Source organism: Balaenoptera acutorostrata, chromosome 6 (assembly GCF_949987535.1).
Source record: "Balaenoptera acutorostrata chromosome 6, mBalAcu1.1, whole genome shotgun sequence".
Classification (NCBI taxonomy): Eukaryota; Metazoa; Chordata; class Mammalia; order Artiodactyla; family Balaenopteridae; genus Balaenoptera; species Balaenoptera acutorostrata.
In genome coordinates this window covers 12311279-12328389 of record NC_080069.1, presented here as the reverse complement: position 1 = coordinate 12328389, position 17111 = coordinate 12311279, and the positions used below count along the sequence as shown (strand labels likewise).

The 17111-nt window shown below is 46.7% G+C and overlaps 1 protein-coding gene across 2 annotated transcripts in view; it reads left to right on the top strand.

Annotated features, from left to right (window-relative positions):
* DPYSL2 (dihydropyrimidinase like 2) overlaps positions 1–14541 on the top strand; it is a 115973-nt gene extending 101432 nt beyond the window's left edge. For both annotated transcript variants that reach the window (XM_007192752.3, XM_007192753.3), the window contains exons 9-14: positions 1445–1601; positions 2071–2212; positions 4260–4430; positions 8928–9107; positions 9920–10085; positions 12016–14541. In XM_007192752.3, the coding sequence (XP_007192814.1) occupies positions 1445–1601; positions 2071–2212; positions 4260–4430; positions 8928–9107; positions 9920–10085; positions 12016–12107 (908 nt within the window). In that variant the 3' untranslated portion in view covers positions 12108–14541. The remainder of the gene's footprint in view (positions 1–1444; positions 1602–2070; positions 2213–4259; positions 4431–8927; positions 9108–9919; positions 10086–12015) is intronic.
* The last annotated feature ends 2570 nt before the right edge of the window (positions 14542–17111 follow it).

Here is a 17111-nt window from a genome sequence, read left to right as displayed (position 1 = left end):
ATAAATTTATTTATTTATTTATTTATTTATTTATTTATTTATTTATGGCTGTGTTGGGTCTTCGTTTCTGTGCGAGGGCCTTCTCCAGTTGCAACGAGCGGGGGTCACTCTTCATCGCGGTGCGCGGGCCTCTCACTGTCGCGGCCTCTTCCGTTGAGGAGCACAGGCTCCAGACGCGCAGGCTCAGCAGTTGTGGCTCACGGGCCTAGTTGCTCCGCGGCATGCGGGATCCTCCCAGATCAGGGCTCGAACCCGTGTCCCCTGTACTGGCAGGCAGATTCTCAACCACTGCGCCACCAGGGAAGCCCCTGAAGTCCTGATTTTAAGGGAAGGTATGCAGAGGGGAAAGGAAAGGATGTATTTAAGGCATTAAAGCATTGGCATTCGATGGATATAAATGATTCCCAATTTTCTGGCTTGGACATGAGTGGATAGAGAAGAGGATGTGATTTAAGCATCAGGAAATCAACATTCTTTCTTGACAATATACTGAATTAGGCTAAGCTTCTGCAAACTCTGAAATCTCAGTAACGTAACTGTGCAAAGTCCTTTACTTTGCACTCTTACAAAGTCTGATGTGAATCTGGGGACCCTCAGGGTGGTGACTCAGGGATCCAGGCTGTCTCTTGGGCAGATGTGGAGGGTTGTGTACTTGCTCTCAAATGCTTCATCCCACTGATGTCACATGTTGTTTCCTGTCTCGGCTCATTAACCAGAGCTGGACACTGGGAGAAGGACTGGGAGACATTGGGAGAGCGGGGGGCATGTTTTGGTGAGCAGTGAGGTTAAGTGTGAGGTGCCCTGGATCACCCAAAATAAGAGTCTAGATGGCTCTCGGGATTGGGTGCTTGAATGCAGTCTGAGCTGGAGATTGTGAATAGATTTGCGAATCAACAGAATAGGAGGTGGAAATGTTTGGGATCCCCTAGGGGGAGAGGGTTGAGTTAGAAGAGCAGGGGTAAGGGGGAGGGATTATTAGGAGGTTGGGATTACCATACACACACTACTGTATAGAAAATAGATACTCAACAAGGACCTACTGTACAGCTCAGGGAACTCTACTCAATACTCTTTAATAACCTGCATGGGAAAAGAATCTGGAAAAGAATCGATATATGTATAACTGAATCACTTTGCTGTACACCTGAAGCTAACACAACATTGTTAATCAACTCTACTCCCATATAAAATAAAAATTAAAGAAAGAGAAGAGCAAGGGTCACAGATGAAGTCTTAGGGAGTACTCGTTGGATCGGTGACTGGCTGGCTGGGGTATTTGACTTCGCCGAACATGAGTTTCCTCAGCTGGGAGAGCAGGTGGGCCCCTTCTTTGAAGGGGTGCTGAGAGCTCTGGGCATGCTGCCGGGCAGGCAGTGGGTCCCAGCAGTGGTGGTTTCCTCCCCCCACCTTTGCACAGCGCTCAGCTCTGCCCTCTGTTTGTCAGGGACCGTGGTGTATGGCGAGCCCATCACCGCCAGCTTGGGGACTGATGGCTCCCAGTACTGGAGCAAGAACTGGGCCAAGGCTGCTGCTTTCGTCACCTCCCCGCCCCTGAGCCCCGACCCGACCACTCCAGACTTTCTGAACTCCTTGCTGTCCTGGTGAGTGTTGGCGACTTGTTCCCACCTTCCGTTCTTGGTCTTTCCTCGGACCAAGCTGACCGGTGGGTTCCTACATGGTGGGCAGAAGCAAACTTGCAAATAGAGACCTCGTTCTCCAAACTCGGATTGCCGGACGGCAGCAGGGCATTGTCACCCTGACGCTTTTGGGGGCGATTCTGGGTAAAAACCAGGGCCATCTTGAAAGTCAACCAAAGGGGATGAATGAGGTAGCAAACGGGTTCTACTGTGGTGCAGTGTCACTCGTAAGATACCTCACAAACTAGACGTAGATACACAGCATTAGAATGAAGCTTCCGTGTCAGGCCATAGCTTCCCAAATTTCTTGTCTCCTGAGGGGGGAAGACAGTTAAGTCAAAAACTTTCAGTGGCCTGGCCCATTAAAAAGTACGTTCAAGGATGATCTGAGGTCAAAGATTAGAGAAAAGCCAGTGGTATGTTTTCCTTCCAGTGGAGATCTCCAGGTCACTGGCAGTGCCCACTGTACTTTCAACACTGCCCAGAAGGCCGTAGGAAAGGACAACTTCACCCTGATCCCCGAAGGCACCAATGGCACGGAGGAGCGGTTGTCCGTCATCTGGGATAAGGCTGTGGTAAGGAGCGGTGGTCTCACGCAGGGGGAGGGCTCAGCTTTCTCCTGCCTCCTCATCCGAGGGCCCTGGGTCTCATGCGGGCCTGGAAATGGCAGTTGAGAGAACTCTAGAAACTGGAACTTGTGTGATAATATTTCTTAGGTTTGGAAATCTAAGACCACTCCTCAGAGGTCATTTCCTCCTAAGTATCCCATATGTGTTTGTCACCATTATCATCTGTGGACCAGTAGAGACTGGAAAAAACCAGTCTTTACAATATGACTGACTCTTTTGATCAGTCCAGAAAAAGCTTCTTTAGCAACCTGGTGACTTAGTTAATCCACTCGTGGAAATGGACTCAGTTTCTTTAAAATGATCTTTTGGACTCTCTGGGCTCAGCCCGCTTTGAACATATACTGACCTTTAAGGGATCTTTGGGTTTTTTTATTTTTAATATTTTAAAACGTAATAACAATAGGTTTTCTGTTTCTTAATGAATTTTTTCAATTATGTAAACTATGTATCGTTATTCCAGAAAGAAAATAAAAATCACTTATGACACCCTATTTCAGATACAACTGCAATGAACGTTTTAGCAAATGTCTTTCATTTTTTGCCAGTGAGAGAGTGCACGTGTGTGTGTGTGTGTGTGTGTGTGTGTGTGTGTGAGTGTGTGACTGGCATACTATTTTGTAGCCTATCTTTTAAAAAACCTATAGCATGAAAAAGTCTCCACATCCTTAAACATAAGTGAACAACTTGGTTTTTAAGAGCAGACCATTCCATCTTAATGCTGAACTGTAATTCATTTGTAATTCTTTGGTTGGTCCCTTATGTTGTTTCTGATTTTCTTACTGGGATGAACACCCTTATAGCTACATCCTTGGACACATCTTTAATGATGCTTGTAGGAGAAATTTCTAGAAGTGGTAGTGCTGGGTCAAGGGGTGTGCATATTTTTAAGGCTTTTGATATATATTGTCAAAATTCCTTCCAAAAAGATTGCACCAATTTGTATGCTGCCAGCAGTATGTGGCATTACCCAGTTAACTTCTACCAGGTCTGAACTGGTGTTACCAGCAAAAAACCCAAAGTATCACCGATTTGATTGGTGAATTTTGTGTCTCATTGTTTTTCAATCTCTTCAATGACCGACTAAAGTGTATATTTCTTTTGTATGCTTTTGGCCATTTGTATTTTTCTCTCCCTCTTACTACCTGCTCATTTCCTTTGCCCATTTTTCTGTTGCATTTAGAGCAGTTTTCCTAACTTGGAGAAATGCATTCATCTCCTCAAATTCTGCATTTAAAGGGACATGAGGCGCAAGTGGTAGACATGAGAAGGTGGGGGGAAGGACGTGGGGAGTGTGCTTGGCGCCCAGGGTTTGCTGCCGGGACGGGCGGCTGAGACTCCCTTGTTGGCTGGACTTAGAGCCAAGGTCTGTGCCTGTATCTTTGAAGAGGACATAAGCCAAATGATGTTTCCTGAAGAGGCCCTGCAGCCCCTTCAAATTTCTTTTAAAACTTTTTACTTTGAAATGATTATAGATCCAGAGGAACTTGCAGAGATAGGACAGAGAGGTCCTGTGTACCCTTCACCCAGTTTCCCCCATGGTTACATCTTACATAATTAGAGTGTGATATCCAAACCCAGAGATCGACAGTGGTGTGATGTGTGTGTATAGTTCTGTGCCATTTTGTCATATGTAGATCCATGTAACCATCACCACAATCAAGATAGAGATGTCCTCCGTCACCACAGAGACCCCTCTCCTACTGCCCCTTTATAGTCACACCCACCCCTAACCCTTGGAAGAATCTCCGTCTCACCCCTGGTCTGTCCATCTCTATAACTTGGTTATTTTGCCCATGTTATATAAATGAAATCATACAGTACGTGACCTTTGGAGGTTGTTTTTTTCACTCAGCATAATGCCTTTAGTATCCAAGTTGTTGTGTGTATCAAGTGTGTTCCTTTTTAATGGCTAAGTAGTATTCCACCCTTCAACTTTTTAGTCTGCTTTTGTTGTGTGTGTGCGTGTTGTGCATGTGTGTGTTGTCCTCCTCAGGTCACTGGGAAGATGGATGAGAACCAGTTTGTGGCCGTGACCAGCACCAATGCAGCCAAAGTGTTCAACCTTTACCCCCGGAAAGGCCGCATTGCTGTGGGATCCGATGCTGACCTGGTCATCTGGGACCCTGACAGCGTGAAAACCATCTCTGCCAAGACCCACAACAGTGTAAGGCCGCGTGGACCCAGTCCAAACGAACTACAGTCACAGAAAGGGGCAGAGGCAGGGAGAGTCCTCAGGATTTATGAAAAGAACTCGCTGTGATAGGAAAGAACTCTTCCCCAGGATATGTTATAACTTGGAATTTGCTGAGAAAAAGTAGCTCTTTCCTTTTCGTTAGTGAGGTCAATAAGACTGTTAATCTTATCACTTTGGAGTACGATGGCCTCTCTCTGGATAGAAGTCTCTATCTATGGACCTTCAGAGCCTCCGGCATCATGCCTGGACATCAGAAGCTTCTAGAAGTCAGGCAGCATTCCATTTTAATAGTTTGGTGCGGCACCTCTCATGGCGTCCCTTGGTGCAAGGGATCCAAATAAAACATTCAAATATCCCCTCCCGAGATGCCCACTGGGCACTTTTATTCTTTGAAGCAACAGTTTTCTCATGCCAGTGTTGTCGTCCAAAAGCCTAAAGGGCAGATGCTCTTATGTCCTAAAGGAATGAATTGACTTTGAAGAAACAGAAGAAATACCCTGGCAGCCGTTCTGATTAGGACTTTAGGATCTGCAGTTCTGGGGTGTCTCTTGCCTTTCGGTCTAGACTGCAGAGCTTGGGGATGCCCTGTCTTGTTAATGGGACCCTGGGCAGGTGACTTCATGTCATGTCTCAGGCTCATCAGCTGAGAATGAGCTGTTTAGACGAGGCCCCTGAGTGTCCTGTGATTCTGTGAGGTCAGTGGGCATTAGGTAGAGGTGTAGATACCATTGGTTCTTCATAGGAAAAATTGTGTGTGTGTGTTTCATATTGAGAGGCCAAGGACAAAGGGAGAGCTTTGGAAGAGAAATGGGCATAGGACAGAGTGTTTTATGTCAGCACCCCGTATGACTCTTGAAGTGAATTCTTAGTGAACGAAGAGGCTCTTCAAGATCAAGGTCTAAACTGAAAGCTGGCTCAATGCGGAATCTGATTCTAGATTGCCCACCCCAGGTGGCCTGGGCCAGCAAGTACCAACGCCCCCTCCAAGGGCCAGCTCAGGGGTGGGCTTCTGGCATTTCTCCAGGACAGCGCTGGACTCTTGGTCAAATCCCAGTCGTCTTTCTACTTTGGGCAGAGGGGCTTGAGCTGCCCTGGCACCCGTGGGTGCCAGGATGGTGGGTGCCTTTAGGGAAGGCTGCTCAGCTCTCAGCATTAATAGTTGACTTTTCCCTTCTCCCCCACTGGCTGGCTTAGCTATGCAGCAGAGCCTTACAGCCGTACCAACTTGTGACTTAGATCATAACCTCCCGGGGGTCCAGAATTGGCTTCTTTATGGACAGGGGTCCTAGGATCCTGCCTGGTGAACCTATCTCTTCATATGCATTTAGCATCACAGCTCCATTTACCCTTTCATTTGGCCTTCTCAATAAAGGGATGGTATTATTATCCCAATCGGGAAGATAAATAAACCGAGACTTAGAGAGCTTAAGTGACCAGTCTAACATTACATAGCTATTTTGCGGTGGAGCCAGAATTAGAACCCAAAATTGTCCAGGCCTCTTCCCTGCCAGACTGTGTGTGCGGCCTCTTGGTCAGGGTTAGAGGGAGAACATGCTTCTCCTCCCTTCCAGGGTCCCCTCCCCAGAGGTAATGGAAAGGGCAGACTGGACTCATCATGTAAACTGCAGATGACCTAGCTAGGGAGCCTGCGTTTGGAGTTCTTAACCCAGCACAAGACAGGATGTAAAGCAGTGATGATTTGAGAAGACAGATTCTGCCCTCCAGGCATTCAGTAGCACTGCCCTGGCTTTACCTCCAGGCAACCCCATATAGGAAATCATGACTTCTAGAAGTGTCTCTTGCCCATCCTCACCTGTTTGAAAGAGCCCACACTAAGCATGCTTGTACAGCTTTAATTACCTGGGAGAATGCAGGCAAAAGGCTTTCCCTGTGTAATACGGTGTTTCCTACCATGGGGCTAATTAACTTTAATTTGGAGTATTTTAGCTAACTCTTGTTGACAGCCCTGTTGCTAAGTCTCTGCTTGGATTTGCCAAGCATCCAGCCAGATGAGTCATTTTAGGAAACCTATGTGGATAGAGGTTAAAAATGTCTAGACCTGGTAAGCGACGAAATCTCAGTGCCTCACAGTTTGACAGAGTAGGCTCTGAATGCCCCGAGCTGTGATCTGACCATTGAACTTGTTAATTTTAAGTCACTTAGAGTCATGGGACTGGTTCCTCCATCTTTGAAAAATGGGAGGTGGCCCAAAGCTCTTCTGGGCGCTGTGATCGGTCATTTATAGGCAACTAAACTCAATAGATGCGTCTTAGGATGTCTTCGACACTAAAGGGCTTGCAATCTTGTTGGGAAAGTGCAATAAAAAACCAGACAGTCCATCAGGGATTTTCTAAATGCCTACTTAGTGCTGAGTAGTGGGCTAGATGCTTTTGTTCCTTTTATCTCTTGTGATCCTAGCATCATTCCTGTAAGGTGGGCCGTGTCCCCTTATAGATGAGGATGCTGGATCTCAGATCAGTGCAAGGGATTTGTCCAAAGTCACTCAGCTGGCAAATAGCAGACCTGGGATGTGGACCCCAGGCCAGTGGCACCATGGCCAAAGTTGTCTCCATGACTCCAGGAGGTCACAAGAGGAGCTTGTATAGACAGCCGTGCAGGAACATGGAAGAGATGGGGCTCGATTCAGCCCTTAAAGGATGACCCTTTCAAAGGTCATTTCAGAGCGGACAGAATTCTCTGCTGGTAATCTACACCCATAGGATGCTTCTCGTGTTGTCATTTTCACATAAGCCTTGCGCGGGAGGCAAGTGAAAAAACTGAAGGTCTGAGGCAGGATTAAATTGATCTGCCTGGAGTCACACAGCTCCTGAATTTCACCAGATCTAAGAGGCCACCGATTTTAAGATATTCCATTAGTTTAGGCACTGCTGTGAAAGAAAACATACCCAGGAGGAGGAGTCTAATGCAAGACTCCTTTAAAAATACGCTGTGCTGCCGAGGGCCAGCTCGTACTGAGTTTGGGATAATGAGATGTGGATCTGCCAGACAGAAAGGGTGGCAAAGAATATTGCCTTCCTCGACCTTGGCATTGGGTGCAGAAAGGGCAAAAACGGCTCCTCTGAGAATCTGAACTGAGTCAGGCAAGTTGGTGGTCTGAGTCCTGCATCCAGCAATGGTCCAGAAAAACCAGAGGCTGAGACTTTCTCATAAAACGGCCTCGGTGTGGTCATTCCCCAGGCCGGTGGGAAAAGCTGACGCTGATTCCCCGGAAGGACTCGGTTCCTGACACTAACTGTGCAGCTCCATGTGCTGTGAGACACGTTCTCATTTCAGGGGTGAGCGTCTTAGAACCGATGAAAGGCTTTGGGGGGGACACACTTTGGTCCCGGGAATCCACATGTAGAGTCCCCTTCCCTCCCCCAGGTGCCTCTTTCCCTCATTCCTTCAGTAGCTTCCACGTTACTCCTTTGAGTCTCAGCGTAGGGCTGCCAGCCCCTTGTTGCCCTTTTCTGTCAACACCACTGGTCGAATGTGAGCTGTGGAGCCAGCCTGGGGCTTCTGCATACTCACCAGCCTCTGCACTAGGCGGGGGTTGTTACCCTGAATGGCAGGGCAACAGACGGACTCTTCAGTGCTGATAACCTGGTCTGAATCTCCCCAGAAGCCCAGCTGCTTTCTATGGATGGAGCTGCCTATTAATTCTCCAGGTCCGGCCATGTGTACCTGGGAGCAGGGCGGGCGTCTGGAATCTGGGGAAGGAGCAGTGGAGGAGCTGAGGTTATACCATCGACGGTAGCGCCCCTCTGTCCTGTTGTCACAGCAACAAACTCACTCAGAGACCCCACATGGTTTCCAAGAGGGCACATGGATACGTCCCCCTTTCACCGTGAAAAGCTTGAAAACTAAAAGGATGGCCGCCTTGTTGGGAAATTAAACCTCAAAGATTTTATCAAAGGCCTGTCTCTGGAGTTACCACAGTCCTTTCATTTAGGAACTTCAGCTTGACCACATCTCTAAGAGATTGGAAATCCAGGCAAACCAGTGGGAAAACCTCCTCGTGGATGGCTCATTTCAAGATTAAATTTAGAACTTGGTCAGAGAAGGCTTCTTGGGATTTTAACCTGATTGGAGCTTGAGTTAGTGAGAACAAAGTCACCACTAATACGAGGAATCATTTTCTTACATTCATGTGGCATTTACAAACCCTCATGCTTTTCCATACGATTTTTCTGTTCAATTACTTTTACTCCCCCAATTTGTTTTTTTGGTGCCGAAACCCAGGAATGAACAAACCCAAATTTTTGAGAGGTAGGAAAGATTATTCCATGTTCTAGACAGAATTAAGACATAGAGATTAAGTCCTGTTGGGTGGCCAGTCAGGAGAGGGACTTCATCTCTGGGCTTTTCTTTCGTCCGAGTGATGTTGGGCCGTGGGTGCCGCTAGATCGATGAGATCTCGCCAGGATGGAGGGTGGATTCTGAAGTTTACTATGTTCCCTTCTCTAGTCTCTCGAATACAACATCTTCGAAGGCATGGAGTGCCGTGGCTCTCCACTGGTGGTCATCAGCCAGGGGAAGATTGTTCTGGAAGACGGCACCCTTCATGTCACCGAAGGCTCTGGGCGCTACATCCCCCGGAAGCCCTTCCCTGACTTTGTTTATAAGCGTATCAAGGCAAGGAGCAGGGTGAGTACCTCTGATCTTATGAGTGGTTTCTATCGTGGATTAGGTTCAATTCCAAAATCACTAAGCACCTTGAGTCAGACTATCGAGGTATATACAGAGGATTCATGGATAAGGGAAACATAGTCTTTTTATTCCTGGAGTTCAGAACGCCAGCGGAGGAGTCAGGCATGTCCACAGCCAGCCAGATTGAAGTGAGACTGCTGTGATGAGGGGTGTGTGATGAGGCTCAGGGGAGGGACCCGCTGCTGCGGAGTCTTAAGGGAAAGTGTCATGGGGAGAGGGCATTTTGAGTTGGATTTTGAAGGTTAAGTAGAAGTTGGATAAGTCAAAGAAGGGAGACAAGGGAATTCAGTAGAGAGAATGTTACAAGCATGGAAAATGTAGAGAGTATTCAGGACGTGGTGAACAATCTCCAGCACTGGTGCCTGGGGACTGAGGCAGGGAATGGGTAGGGATGTAAAGGAATTAAAGGGACAGTAAGATTGGAAAGTATGGGGCCAGATCTTGAACGTGAGACCAGATCCTCTTCACAGCATGTTTGGGAATTCCTGCAGGGTTTAAAGTGAAGTGTCTTGGGAGAAAATAGGAAGAACTGTTTATCAGTTTTTATGTGACCCATGTTGGGGTAGCTTTGCCCTGGAGCCAGGGGCCCTGCCTCATGCTGACATGTGTCCCTGCTGTACCCGACCATAGAAAGCCCTCCATCCCCAAATGTCACAGGAAGGCACCTGTTCCTTCCCCATCAGGAGGGTTGCCAAGGAGGCGTCCTCTGTGAATGTGGCCTGAGTCGAGGGGCTCTTGTGTTTTTGCAGCTGGCAGAGCTGAGAGGGGTTCCTCGTGGCCTGTATGACGGACCTGTGTGTGAGGTGTCTGTGACACCCAAGACAGTCACTCCGGCCTCCTCGGCTAAGACGTCTCCGGCCAAGCAGCAGGCCCCACCTGTCCGGAACCTGCATCAGTCTGGATTCAGCTTGTCTGGTATGGTTTTGGTTTGGCCAGGGCCCAGTTCTGCAGGGCTGTGCTCCGTGTTGCTGGTGGGTCTGGCATCACTTTTGAGAAGGAGAAGAAGTGGAGGTGAATGATAGACCTATTCTTCCCAAAGATGTAACGCACTAGAGATGTAATTCATAGCAGATGATGGGTTGGGTTTCAGAATCTTGACACGAGTCTATATCACATATAATGTCATGATGTGTACACTATGTGTCATACCCAGGATATTAGAGGACATTTTTTCAGTGCATCATGTTCATTGTGAAAAAGGATATTGTGTTTTAGGACTCTCTTCTCCCCCACTTATGCAATATACTGTAGTGGTTCAGCTTGTGGACTCTAGAGTTTCAACAGCTTAACTTCGTAGCCCAGATTCGAACTGTGCCTCCGTCTCCTCATCTATAGGATGGGTATAATGGTAGTAGTTACCTCATGGGGTTGTTCTGAGGATTAAATGACTTAATATACATGTAAAATGCTTAAAATCAAGCCATTTGATAATTGTTAGCTATTTGCCTGGATAAACTATGTGATGTCAGGGGAGGTGAGAGGAAAGAGTCCAGATTTTAGAGCTTCCTTACTTGAACTTCAGTACTTCATTTTGCCTATGATTAGAAACCTACTTTTCTAGTTCCTTGAGTCACAGATATGTATCTAAATTTTTATGGAGGGTTAAAGAAACAGTAAAGCAGATACATATTTTTTTTCTTGTCAGATATACTGGTTTTTAGAAAGTTGCCATACACAGATTACCCATTTTCAAAAAATTTAAAAATAATGAAAATTAGTTTTTCTGTAAAGTAACATGGGCGTGATACAGTCTGTGCTGTCTTTCACCAGGCCATTGAAATATAAAGACCATCATGACGCCTGTCTTTTTTTTTTTAAATTTTATTGAAGTATAGTTGATTTACAATGTTGAGCTTAATTTCTGCTGTACAGCAAAGTGACTCAGTTATACATATATATTCTTTTTCATATTCTTTTCCATTATGGTTTATCACAGGATGTTGAATATAGTTCCCTGTGCTATATCTATGAAACAAAAACAGACTCACAGACATAGAGAACAGACTTGTGGTTGCCAAGGCGGGCGGTGAGGGAGGGAAGGGTTGGGAGTTTGGGGTTAGCAGATGCAAACTATTATATATAGGATGGATAAACAACAAGGTCCTACTGTAGAGCACAAGGAACTATATTCCATATTCAGTATCATGACTCCTATCTTTGATTACACAGAGGATGGATAGTGTTAGGGGAACAGAATGTACCTCTGGAAAAGCCACACTCGATTTGATCACTGGGAATAGGGACAGGATGTAGTCTGAGTTGCTCAGAAGCCTGAAATATAGTGTCCTTTTACATATAGTTTTACTTTTTAGGTACGGGATCCAACCAGCTTCTACAAGGATGGCTTTATTCAGTGTGTGATTCCTAGGCCACCTGAGACCCATCCTTTTTCTGTAGCTTATACTTTTGGTGAGGTTTTAGAAGGACAAAGAATGGGCCTGACACTTTTTCTCCCAAGCTATGTTATTTCGTTACAAAACAGAAATAGAGTCACAGATGTAGAAACCAAACTTATGGTTACCAAGGGGGAAAGGGAGGGGTGAGGGATAAATTGGGAGACGGGGATGGACATATACACACGACTATATGTAAAATAGATGATCCACAAGGACCTACTGTATAGGTCAATACTCTGTAATGACCTAGATGGAAATAGAATCTAAAAAAGAGTGGATGTATGTATATGGATAACTGACTCACTATGCTGTACAGCAGACACTAACACAGCAGTGTAAATCAACTAGACTCCAATAAAAATTAATTTAAAAAACCCAAGCTATGTTATTTCGGTTTAGAGCAGGGATCCGTGTAGCTGTCTCTGACCCTCATCCTCTCTCGTCTCCAGGCGCCCAGATTGATGACAACATTCCCCGCCGCACCACCCAGCGCATCGTGGCTCCCCCTGGTGGCCGTGCTAACATCACCAGCCTGGGCTAGAGTTCAGGGCCGCTGTCGGCTTAGGGATGGGGGATGGAACACCTGAGGACATTCGGAGACTTCCTTCCTTCCTTCCTTCCTTCTTTTTTTTTTTTTTAAAGAGCCTGTGATAGTTACTGTGGGGCAGCCAGTTCCTGGGGCTCCCTCTCGGGCCCCCCCGCACTCCGTCCCTCACCCGGAGTCACCAATTTTGCTCACCCACCTCCCTACATACACATCTACGAATATCACACCTGCGTCTCTCCACCAGGCCCGTACACAGAACTGCGTCCAACACTCAGACATGCGAAACAAAGCAAACCCCAGTGAGGGCGTTGCTCATGTCCAACCTCTGTTGTGCTTGCATCATCTTCCTTTTCATCGGGGGGAGGGGAAGATAAAGTGAATTGCCCAGAGCTGCCTTTTTCTTTTAAAATTTTTAGAAAAGTTTTCTTTGTGGGGCTGCAGGTGGGGTGGGCAGGGGAAGGGCGGGGAGAGGTTTGTTTTTTTTTTTAAATACTGAATTGGAAAGCCTAATGCAATATTAATACAAGGGGTTTGAACTGGACATCCTAATGATGCAATCGTGTCACCTTCAAGCTGATTCAGGGTGGTGGGCAGACTTGTCATGTCCCTCCTGAGAGGCTGTACAGCGTCCACACCGCCATTCCATCGTCAGGTTTTCTTTCTGGCCTAGATTTTGCTGCAGATGAAATCTTCTGAGGAGTCTCTTCTCCTCTCTTCACCTCTTTTCTGCTCGCACTCTCTCCCTCTTGCTTTTTCATTCATGGATATTTTCACGTGTCTGGCTCTTTCTTTGTGTTTCTTCCGGCCCTTGTCTCTGACGTGCTGTTTTTGCCTTCTTTCCCCCATGGTCTTTTCCAGTGACCAGGTCTGCCATTTTACTGTGGCCCTAAGCACCTGCCTGGAAAGATACGAGCTTTGTCATCGCAACCATCGTAATGTGCTATCCTAGCCCATATAAGACCAGTGCTACCCACCCACGTCGCCAGGATGTGCGTTTGAGTTTGAGATGCTTCCCAGGTGCAGAAAAGGGCCAACTTATCCACACTGTCACATGCGGGCCCAGAATAGACCTCAAACAGTGCCGAGCTGTTGAAGAAGTCTGAGGCTCTAGGACCTGAGAGTTTTTCCTCTGTGCAATGCTAAGTGGCTAAAGACACAAACAAATCTGTAAATCAAGCCCAAGACCCAAGGGAGCCAATCAGCCTCAAGCCAACCACCAGCTCAGAGGTGCTAAGCTGATGGTGGTCTGGCCCTGAGGGCCTGCTGTTTACCAACTAGATATTTTTTGGGATGCCAGAGCACACTGGGCTTCTCACTTTGGAGGAAAAGAAATCTGTTTTCTTGTCCAATTATTTAGAAAGACATCACGCGACACAGGGAAGCCCGCTAAACTCGGAAAACCCATGGGAGATTTGACTTAAAGACCATTTTAGTTTGCAAGAGGAAAAATCTGTTTTGTGAGTCAGAGCTCTTGTGGGGAGAAAACCTTGTAAATTTGACGAGTGGCCCCTTAGAGACCGCAGGCGACCTTGTGTCCACACCCCACCCGCTCCTGGTCTCAGAGACCCTTTCCACTCGCTGCCTGTGCTCGTCCCTGTCTTTGCTGAGCTTTGTTGCATCTCCTTCCAAGCGTGTTTACAGGTCCTCCCAAGTCACGTTATGTCTGCAGGCTTTTATAAAACCAAATCTGCTTTTGTAAAGCGTAACATCAAGAAGTAGCGCATCCCATCATGACACTCCTCTCTCCACATGTTTTGCCTTTGGGGTTATGGTTGGGGTTTCTTTTATTGTTGTTGTTGTTGTTTGTTATTTTAAAAGTAAATTGCACTTTTAAAGAATAATTGGTTAACTTAATATATTTGCTTTTTTTTTTTCTCATCTGCACTTCGAGGGAATTTGAACCAGTCGGAAAAAAAATTTTGTTTCAATTCTGAGAAACACTTGCAGCTCTCTTCTATTCACTTGAGTCTTCCTGTTTTTCCATGATGGTCATTTTGGTTGTTTCAATTGTTTCCTTCAAACAACTTAAAACCTGAAGATTTCCGCAGGCTGTGTAAGCATGTTTACCTGTTGGCTTGCTTTGTGTGTCTGTTTAATGAATGTCATGTGTAAATGCTAAAATAAGTTGACAGTGTCTCAGAACTGAATAACTGCAGTGACCTGATGCTCTAAACCAGTGTAGGATTTAATCATAGATGGTTTTTAATCCTTGGAATTGTGATTGTGACCCACGAGTGGAGGAACTTTCAGTGCTAAAGCTGATTATGTGTGTAGCCAGAAGAGTACCTTTTTTTTTTTTTTTTTGTTACCACTGTCTTAATGGCAAAATAATTATGGTAAAAAAAACAAGTCTCGTGTTTATTATTCCTTAAGAACTCTGTGTTATATTACCATGGAACGCCTAATAAAGCAAAATGTGGTTGTTTCAGGGTGTGTCTGTGTTGAGATGTTCAAGGAGGTGGCTGCTTGGCCCGGGCCTCCATCAGAACTTCCCTTTCTGGAAAATTCTGGATGCCTTTGGCCTCGTTTTGATGACTGTGTCCATTCAGGTGTTTTCACTGAGTGTTGTGGGTGGTTTTGTCCAGGCCACTGAGGTCTAATTCTGGGCAGAGCCCCGAGTCTCAGAAATTCATAGACTCAACCCCAAGACAGGCCAAGGGAGCCCCCCGAATCGAGCTGCAAATGTAAGTCGGGACGTAGAAATCCGGTGGGACCACGTGGGTTAGTGTAGTGACCCCCGGGATCTGTGTGTCCTTAGAGCTTGTGCACTCTGGAAAATCCTCAAGCCACATGGGGGGCATGGAAGATAAGGGACTGGGATATATGGGCCTGCATCCAGAGTTCCGTTAAGGAGCTTGCAGGAGGGAATTCCCTGGTGGTCCAGTGGTTAAGACTCCGTGCTCTCACTGCTGGGGGCCTGGTTCAATCCCTGTCGCGGCCAAAGAAAAAAAAAAAAAAGGAGCTTGCTGGAAACCAGGGCGTAAAGCACACATTCCTCTACCCTCCAGGCAAGTGCCAAGGATGCACATCGCGGTGGGAGGGTGAGCCATGCCCACCCCTGCCTACCGGATGCTTGGTTCCCATAGTTACCTTGTTAACTGGCATCGGTATTATTGGTTCACAAAACACTGCATGAAGAGGGTGTGTGCTTGGGGGCTCCCCTGGCCCATCATATGGTTGATGAAGTCTTTTACTCTTTTCTCTTGTTTTCTATCCAGCCCTGTGCAAACAGGATAGGAGGTGATTTACAAAAATACACAACACTCTACCAAGCTTTGATGAGCAGGGTGTTTGAGTTAAGGGAAAATAAGAGCAGGAAAAATAAGATAAGGTCTGCATTAGGTTGGGACAACACACTGCCATGAGGTGGTAAATTTCTGAGGGAACGCTGAGTGTTCTAGCAACAAATAGAAAAAAAGAGAAACATAGCCAGAAGACCGTGTAACATCTATAGTGACCCGAAGAGGAATTAGTCCTTCCAAAAGAATACAGAGATTCCTGGTCCTCAGCCCTGAGGGCAGGTCCTGGTTCCCCCCCAAGAATGACAGTATTCCGTGTCTAGGGCTGGAACTTGTCCTGCCTTCACTGTAGGCTGATGGTGGAGCACCGAGATCTAGGAAAATAGAGCCTGTCCAGGTGAGAAGGGCAAAGAGGCTCCCCCTGACATGGGACCCCTGATAAGAGCTGAGGTGGAAACCCCAGGCCCAGAGCCCAACCTCCCCCTAGTCCCCGCCTGGCTTCACCCCACTCCAAGACAGTCCCCGCGCTCAGGCCTGTGGACGCTCCGCCCATGTGTCCAAGTCTGGCCCAACCTCCAGCAAGCAGCCAGTCCAAGGGCCGTCCACACCTGCTGTGAGGCCCGCCCTCTGACGGAGAGGGCCCTGAAGATGCTGGGAAGAGGCTTGTGTCCATCTGAGGAGGGAATTGAAGGCAGGTGGCCAGAGGGCAGGTACTCTAAAGAGGGGAGTCCCATGGGTGCCAGGTGGCTGAACAATGGGACCAGGTATATAACTCTGGTGGTATAATTTAATCCAAAGACAGATGTTAGAGCATCTAGAATAAGTAAGTGGAGGGCATGTCCTTCAGGAAGTGTTTTTGTGTTGAATTGATGGGAGTTGAAGGTTATACTGTCTGGCAAGTTTCTGCAGTACACGTCCTGTAAGAAAAGGCAGATCTAAAAAGAAAATTATCAAATTCAGTATTGAACAAACAAAAACAAAAAAAAAAAAAAGAAAGAAGGAAAGAAAAGGCAGATCTCCTCCTTTCCCATGAACTGAGATGGGGTTAAGTTTTGATGGTGCTACTGATTAGGTATGTATGTTTGGGAAAGCTGTTTCACATCTATGGGCCTGATTTCCCCTCTCTGTGAGACAGGTGATGTTATCTACCCAACCTAACTCCCATAATGGACAAGCTATAAATCAGATACGGTGCAGAGTAGAGGAACAGGAAGCTGTCGGGAACGGTGTCCTAAGTGTCTCTCCTGAAAGAGAAATAGATTAGCTGATGAAGACTGATGACTGCAGAGGTCTTTAGTTGACTGCAGAGATCGCAGAACGATGAGACATCAGAGCTGGTGTCAGTCGTTAAATAAAAAAATCTGTTGGTTGAAGTCACGCTGATAATAGTAGAGGTTATTATGTGCCAGGCCCTGCTCTAAAGGGCGTTTCACACATTAACTCAGTCTTTGCAGCAACCCAGAAGAAGGTACTATGACTTATGCCATCACACAGATGAGGGTACGGAAGCACAGAGCGTTCGTGACTTGCTTAGAACCAGGCTTTGGCCCCCGTTCCGTCTGGGGCCAGTGGCCAGGTTTATACTCATTGTGATTCCACTCTCTCTTACGAGAAATCTCCTGCTTAGAAGGGGGTGGGAAAAGAGAGATGGAAAGTGCCAGAGAATATGACTGTGCAGGTAGTGAGGGAGACTCATGGAGGAGAATTGTGGACAAACAAGAGGCAGAAAAGAATGATGATCTCACGAAGCCCAACACAG